The following is an 8,202-nucleotide window of genomic DNA, read 5'->3' on the forward strand; positions in this document are numbered from 1 at the left end:
TTCATCACTTATTTACTTATTTAATTTTTAAACATATTTCAAATATGTAGAGGCAATGTTTTCTATTATCAATTATGCATACAGTCATTAATTTTCATAAGCTTGATTTGTAAATTTCCACTTTGTATCCTATTTGTGCCTATTACATTTTTTTAGTTATTATTTATTTTAATTTTTATTTTTATTGAGATTGTTCACATACCATACAATTATCCAAAGATCCAAAGTGTACAATCAGTTGCCCCCAGTACCCTCATACAGCTGTGCATCCATCACCACAATTAATTTTTGTTTAATTTTTAGAAACTTTTCATTACTGCAGACAAGAAATAGAGACAATGAAGCAGAAAAAAAAAAAGGGAAAGAAAAGGAGACTCAAATCCTCCCATATCCCTAACCATCTCCCCTCTATTGTTGTGTTGACTCATAGTATTGGTATAGCACATTTGTTACTGTTTATGAAAGAGCATTGAAATACTACTAACTGTAGTATGTACTTTACAATAGGTATATAATTTTTCCCTATATGTCCACTGTTATTAACTTCTAGTTGTACTGTTATACATTTGTTCTTGTTCATGGAAGAGATTTCTAATATTGGTACAGTTAATCACAGACATTGCCCACCATAGGATTCAGTTTTACACATTCCCGTCTTTTGACCTCCAACCTTTGTCTCCCCAAATTTCTCAGCAACATTTAAGCTGGAAGGTTAGGCTTTATAAAGAGCTTGACTTACTATTTAATAAAGTGGACATAACTAATAGCAATTTCATTAACAACAATCAAGATTGTGTTTGTATTTAATGTAAAACAATATATTTAAAAGAAATTCTTGTAACTTTCAATGCCCATAGTTAAGGTATATATTAGATTGGATTCTGTATTTGTTTAACCCTCTGTTTTATTGTTTGTTTGTTTTGTTTAAAGTTCTTTTGTGGCATTACCCACATTTGTGTGTCAGGCATCAGTGCTGAGTTAAGGGTTTTGTGATCCTTATCCCTATCCTATGGTTTGACTTAAGTGAGTCACATGCTACAGATTCTTATTTTTAAACTGTTAAATCAAAAACATATTGCTCTTTTACCTAAGGTCTTGTTATAATTATGGCATGATATATTCATCACAGTAATTGTGAACATTAAAAGCTAGCTAGCATACCTATTAATATGCTATAATAATGATATAAAAGAGGTAGTGCATTATAATGGCTTATGAAATGGGCTGTGAAATCAGATAGATTTGGGTTTGTGTCTTGGCTCCACAATCAGCAGGGTAACATTGGGCAAGTTACGTATTTGATCTTAGATGTAACTTCATCAAAATGGGAATGACTGTGCAGAGTTTCTTACTTAAGCATTTTCAAGAGTGTACTTCACAACAGAATTTTAAACTGTGCTTATTTAATGTATTTATTAAAAGTTTGCCTTCACTGTTTTAGTTGTAAAGGCATGGAACTTAACAATGAAATTCCACCATCTAGATGTATTGATTCTCCTTGAATACATTTCTCTGAATTGCTTTATTGTCAGTGTTTTCTTTTACTTGAGTTTTACAATGAACCAAACTTCTAATATTCCTTTCTTCTTCAAGCCATGGGAATTCTAAGACAGTATTCCCAAGATAAATATACTGAGGACTATTAGTCACTGAGAACTGATGTTAGAGCTGGTGCATGAATAATTTCCTCTAGTTATGTCCAAATAACAGCAACAGAGCATCATAGTGGAAATATTTTTTAAGTGATACAGGCATTGCTGAAATATTTCTTTCTGGTGTCTTTCTGGTGTCTCTTCTTCTTAGGTCAGGTAAGTGGATAAGGTGTAACTGAAGTGACAGTAGTATGAAGTTTTCTCTCTTGTTCAATTGAACAGACATTTACTGAATACCTTCTGGTGCTAACTTTTGGCAAAGGGAAGTTAGAACTTTTGGTTCAGATCTCCTGGGTTATTTTATATATCTGGGTTGTATCCTGAGTCATGGGGAATATCTGTGTCTGAACATAGCATGTTATAGGGGGAACTAGAAAGACATGTGCTATTGATTACCAAGTGTACTTCGTTGGACTGTGGCTTGAATGTTTTCAAAAACTCATTAAGTCTAAAGGTTTATCTTTCCTTCTACTTCCACCCATTTGATTTAAATGATTTCTGTGGGTTGTCAGTAAGATATTTGTTTAAGGGGATTTCAACTTAGTACTTCTATTTCTATAGCACGCTTGATATTATTATACTGCCCTTCAAAAAGGACAGTTTAAGAGCAATTCTAAAACTAATCTAGATTTCAAACTTGGTGGATGAGCAGGTATAGGAATGGGTGAAGTAGTTAAAAGGGATAATATAACAACTGACTTTGCAAGTTTAGCAAATAGTCCTCTGGAAATAAAAGCAAAACAATGTGCTATTGGCATAATTCTTAACTGAAAGAAATGCTTTTTAGATGAGTAAATGACACTTCATGCTTCAACTGCCTCATTTTCTAGTGGTACAGAATGGCACTTTTATGAGGAAGTAAACTAAGAATAAGAATTCTACTTGTGGAGAGATCTGAAATTCACTGAAGTATATGCTCTAAGAAAATAGTTTGGGAAAAACTTGGATGTTTAGCTAAACAAATAGGCAGCTGATAAAGAATGGACTAGAGCCCTCCTAGACGGTGAGGTTCCTGAATGGAATTTCAGTAACAAAGCTCCAAAGTCCAATCCCATTCCCCTTTCCTCCCTATACCTCCAAGACACATGAAATTGTCCAGTGGACCCTGAAAGCAGTTGCCTTAGCAGAGTGGGTTTCAAGAGCTCTGCACACTCTCTATTTTCTAATTTATCACTGCATGTTATTCAGTGAGAATTGCACTTAGCCATTGTCTGCTATCCAAAAGAAATTTGAAAGAAGATACATGTGTTATCCAAAAGTAAATTCTGGATTCATATTATCCTTTGGATGAATTTCCCTTAGATTTTTGGATTTACTTTTTTTGACCTTGGACTAAGTAATGGGCAGGTGGTGATGGATTCATTCACCTTGCTAGTCTACAATAATTTTTGATTGATAATTTAACTAGCCATTCTATGGAGTGTCAGACATAGGAAAAAAATAAATACCAAGAAAATATTATCATCAGTTAACAGTCCATTCATCCATCTATTTGGCATAAAATACTATTTCTGTCCTTAGGCAGCTCATAGACTCAGTAGGAGTGATAAAGTATTCAAATGTCAATTGCAAAGCAGTGTCATAAGTATTATGACACTTGTTTACACAATATACATGAGACCATATAAGAATAAGGTCAAATAAACACTGGGAAAAAAGAGGAAGCTCTCCTTGAAGAAGTAATGCATGATATGTGACATAGAAATAGAAGCATTCAGCAAAACATAAAGAATGCACACTTTGGTTCAGTCGTAAAAAGAAAACAAACAAAAAACTCCACATAAGCAAAAAAACAAATGCTGGATTACTCACTTACAATTTGGAGGGCTGTAGTGGAGGCAGGGGAGAGGCTGGGAAGATAGACGGAGGTCAGATTACCTATACTTAGTAAAGGGTGTGAACTTTTGTGAAGGTGTAGAGGTCATTAAGGGAGTTTAAAGAGGGCTGTAACTAATATGGTAACTCACAGAGACTGCTTGCTTTCTTTCCTTTCTTTGAACCTGTCAGTTGCTTACTCTATTTTTCTTTTTGTCTGTTTTTATTTTATCTGTCTTTTTCTCCCTTTTCCTCTATTTTTTTAATTTTTTTTAATTTCTTTTATCAGCCCCATCCTTAATCAACCAAGAAACACATCAATTAATTTAGGTAGAAAACAAGAAAAAGATGGCAGCAGAAATATAAAATTTGTACCTGCGGATGGACATCTTGATGGGAATTTTTTCTATTCTGACAGTTTTGATTTTTGTTTAAAGAAGAATTACTCTCCTACTACTACATCTTCACTTCATTTTCTTCAGGCTTCTGTGGTATTTCTTAATGTAATATGCTGTTCATCTTGAAAGTATCCTTTTCTATATGAAAATCCATATATTTTATTAATAAATGCTAATAATTTTTAAAATGCATTAAAATAAAAAAATGATTTGGGGAACTTTAAATCATCTGCTATAACATTTTACTAGAATAATAATTCTCAGAAATTTGGCCATTGTTCTTTATGATGTTTTCACATATATATACACCAAATCATACTACTGATTCTGTTCTGCAAATGCTGTTTTTCATTTCAGATCTGTGGTGTATTCATTTAAAATTATTTTTCTTTCTTCCTTCTGCAGATAACACAAATCCAATGTATGAAGCAAATTACTCTGAGGTGCCTGAATTTGTGTTCTTGGAAATTTCTTCCTATAGACCAATGCAGCATTTACTCCTTGCCTTCTCTACAATGTTTTATGTAACAATTGTTCTGGGAAACCTCATGGTTGTGCTTACAGTGACATTTGATCCTCATTTACATACTCCCATGTACTTCCTGTTAGCCAACCTCTCATTTATTGACATGTGTTTTTCTACTTTAGCAGTTCCGAAGTTGATTTCTGACTTGTATTCTGGGCACAAGACTATATCATTTCAGGGGTGCGTCATGCAGATATTTTTCCTTCATGTCTTGGGTGGGTCTGAGATGCTGCTGCTTGTAGCCATGGCCTTGGACCGTTATGTGGCCATCTGTAAGCCCCTCCACTACCTGACCATCATGAGCCCACGGATGTGCACTTTGCTTCTATCCGGTGCTTGGGCTATTGGTGTCATTCACTCTGTAGCACAGTTAGCTTTTGTTGTCCATTTGCCTTTTTGTGGCCCTAATGAGATAGACAGCTTTTACTGTGATCTTCCTTGGTTTATCAAACTTGCCTGCACAGACACCTACACATTGGAGTTCATGGTTACTGCCAACAGTGGGTTCATTTCCATGGGCACCTTCTTATTATTGATTATCTCCTATGTCTTCATCCTGCTCAGTGTATGGAAATGCTCTTCAGCTGGCTTGTCCAAGGCTTTCTCTACTTTGTCAGCTCACATTACTGTGGTGGTTTTGTTCTTTGGACCATGTATCTTTGTCTATGTGTGGCCATTTCCTGCAGTGCCAGTGGATAAATTTCTTGCCATTTTGGACTTCATGATTACACCCATCCTGAATCCTGCTATTTACACATTGAGGAACAAGGACATGAAGATGGCCATGAAGGGCCTGAGTAGCAAACTCCTGAGTTTGAGGAAGATCTCCTAAATAACTAATATGAACACAGGTTTCATTGTGCATATCCCAACCACTTCAGGTAAGACAATTTCTTAAATAATTATACAAAAATGGTAGTTTACCCCAGAGGTAATCAAGGAGCTTGAAGTATAGGCCATCTTGTTGGATTAAGTGTGGTAATAGTTCTAATTTTGGAAAGTCAGAAAGTCTTGCATAATATAATAATGATTCATAAGATAGCATAATTTAATTGCCCATTTCTGGACTATTTCAATGTACTTAGGAGTTTAAATTCTTAAGGCACACTTTATTTGTGTGGGTTAGAATTTCAAAAGTTCTAGAGTCTCTCACAAATTTTAAGAACTGCAGACCAAATTACTCTAATCACAGAGCAATATCAGATGTTGATACATTCCTCTATTTATATGTTAGAAAGCTGTATGATAAAGAAAGAGAAATTAATTTTTGATTTTACCTTTGAGCCAATGTAGCTTCATGCTCCATGTTAATTTACATTTTTATGTTCTTTGCCTTATTACTTATATTGAAACAGTCTTTGAATCAATTATGTAAAGGAATAATTTTTGTTTGTTTAAATATTTTTTGTAAAATTTCAACCTTTGCAATTTTCAAAATTGATTGCTTATTTTGAGCTTACATGGCATTATGACATTAATCCTCTAAAAAGTTTTTGGCAACTGCATTACAGTTCTAATAATTTTTCATAGGAAATTGATAAAATATATAGATTTTACAGCTTTTGAATCTGTTTTAAACATGGTGTCAGGGATCAGAAAACTTGGATTCAAATTAATTAACTTAGAAGTAATGTACTGTATCTTAGAAGATACTATAAAATATTCAACTCTCCTTTTCAAACCCATGTGTGAATAATTTAAACATATATTTTTTCTGAAATAATAAAAAAAAAGAATTGCAAGAGTGCAAGAGAGGGACTTAAAACTGGGAGAAGGAAGAATGGGGCTCAGTTGGAGAGGAGTAAACAGAGCATTGATAGGGATGGGTAATAAGGGGAGTTTGACTAATGGTAGAAGAAACAAGAAGACCTGCAGATACAGAGGGTTTCCTGGATTTGATCTATGACTATTGCTCTCACTTTTGCTAGTCTTTTTTCTTATTGACTCAAGACTTCTACCTAGTTATCCTAGGGGAGGGGAGTATATATATATTTCTGTGGCTTGTTTCACAACTTTTGAAATTGTGGCCAAATATTTGTGAATCATTTAATTAATGAATATTTTTTGAACTTGGGTTCAGTTCTTTATCTGATCATTTCATGCTATTATTATCCTGCAACCACACTACCCACCTCTTTACTGACTAGTTTTCTCAACTACATTGTATGACTGCCTTCTTTCTCATGATATGTATTCCAAAGTTTATTATATGATATATGGCATACCTCAGAGATTTTGTGGGTTCAGTTCTTGACTACCACAGTAAAACAGATATCACAATAAATTGGGTCACATGAATTTTTTGGTTTCCAGTGCATATAAAAGTTATGTTTACACTATACTGTAGTCTTTTAAGTGTACAATAGTATTATGTCTAAAAAGCAATGTACATACCTTAATTAAAAACATTTTATTGCTTGAAAACACTAACCATCATCTGAACCTTTGGTAAGTCATAATCTTTTTGCTAGTGGAAGGTTTTGCTTTGAAGTTGATGACTGCTGACTGACAGTGGTGTTTGCTGAAGGTCGGGGTGGCTATGGCCATTTCATAAACTAAGATGACAATGAAGTTTGCCTCATCAATTGATTCTCAATTAACTCTTCATTTCATGAAAGAGTTCTCTGTAGCATGCATTGCTGTTTGATACCATTTTATCCATAGTAGATTTTTTTCCAAAATTGGAATCAATCCTCTCAAACTCTGCTGCCACTTTAACAACTAAGTTTAAGTAATATTCTAAATCCTTTGTTGTCATTTCAACAGTGTTCACAGCATCTTCACCAGGAGTAGTTTCCTTCTCAAGAAAACAATTTCTTTGCTCATCCATAACAAGCAACTCCTCATCTGTGAAAGTTTTATCAAGAGATTGCAGGAATTCACTCATATCTTCAGAACTACTTGATCCATGGGCTGCATAATGGATGTAGAGTTACTAGGCATAAAAACAGCATTCATGCCATTTTGCATATCGCCCAGAGCTCTTGGGTGACCAGGTGCATTGTAAATGGGCAGTAATCTTTTGATAGGAATCTTTCTCTTTTCTGAGCAGTATATCTCAACAGTGGGCTTAAAATATTCAGTAAATCATGTTGTCAATAGATGTGCTGTCATCCAGGCTTTGTTCTTCCATTTATAGAGCACAAGTAGATTTAGCATAATTTTAAGGGCCCCAGGATTTTTTGAGTGGTAAATGAGCCTTGGCTTCAACTTAAAGTCACCAGCTGCATTTTCTCCTAACAAGAGAATCAGCCTGTCCTTTGAAGATTTGATGCCAGGCATTGACTTCCCCTCTCTAGCTGTGAAAGTTCCAGATGGTTTCCTCTTCCAAAGAAGGCTGTTTTGTCAATATTGAAAGTGTGTTGTTTAGTGTAGCCACTTTTATCAATTATCTTAGCTAGATGTTCTGGATAACTTGCTGAAGCTTCTACATCAGCACTAGCTGCTTCACCTTGCATTTTTATGTTATGGACATAGGTTTTTTCCTAAAGCTTTAGACTTTTCTTCTGCAGCTTCCTCACCTCTCTCAGACTTCATAAAATTGAAGAGAGTTGGGGCCTTGCTGTGGATTAAGCTTTGCCTTAAGGGGATGTGTGGCTGGTTTGATCTATTCTAGACTATAAAAACTTTCTCCATATCAGCAACCAGGCTGTTTTGCTTTCTTATCATTTGTGTGTTCACTAGAACAGTACTTTTAATTTCCTTTAAGGACTTTTCCTTTGTATTCACATCTTGGCAGTTTGGTACAGGAGGCTTAGTTTTTGCCAATCTTTTTGACCTGTCTTCCTCACTAAGCCTAACCATTTCTTGC

At 34.7% G+C, this 8,202-nt stretch overlaps 1 protein-coding gene across 1 annotated transcript; it reads left to right on the forward strand.

Annotated features, from left to right (window-relative positions):
- The first annotated feature begins 4,284 nt into the window (after positions 1–4,284).
- LOC119533422 (olfactory receptor 4F6-like) lies at positions 4,285–5,223 on the forward strand. Its single transcript, XM_037835464.1, has one exon. The coding sequence runs from the start codon at positions 4,285–4,287 to the stop codon at positions 5,221–5,223; it is 939 nt and encodes a 312-aa protein (XP_037691392.1).
- The last annotated feature ends 2,979 nt before the right edge of the window (positions 5,224–8,202 follow it).

Source organism: Choloepus didactylus, chromosome 4, assembly GCF_015220235.1.
Source record: "Choloepus didactylus isolate mChoDid1 chromosome 4, mChoDid1.pri, whole genome shotgun sequence".
Lineage (NCBI taxonomy): Eukaryota > Metazoa > Chordata > Mammalia > Pilosa > Megalonychidae > Choloepus > Choloepus didactylus.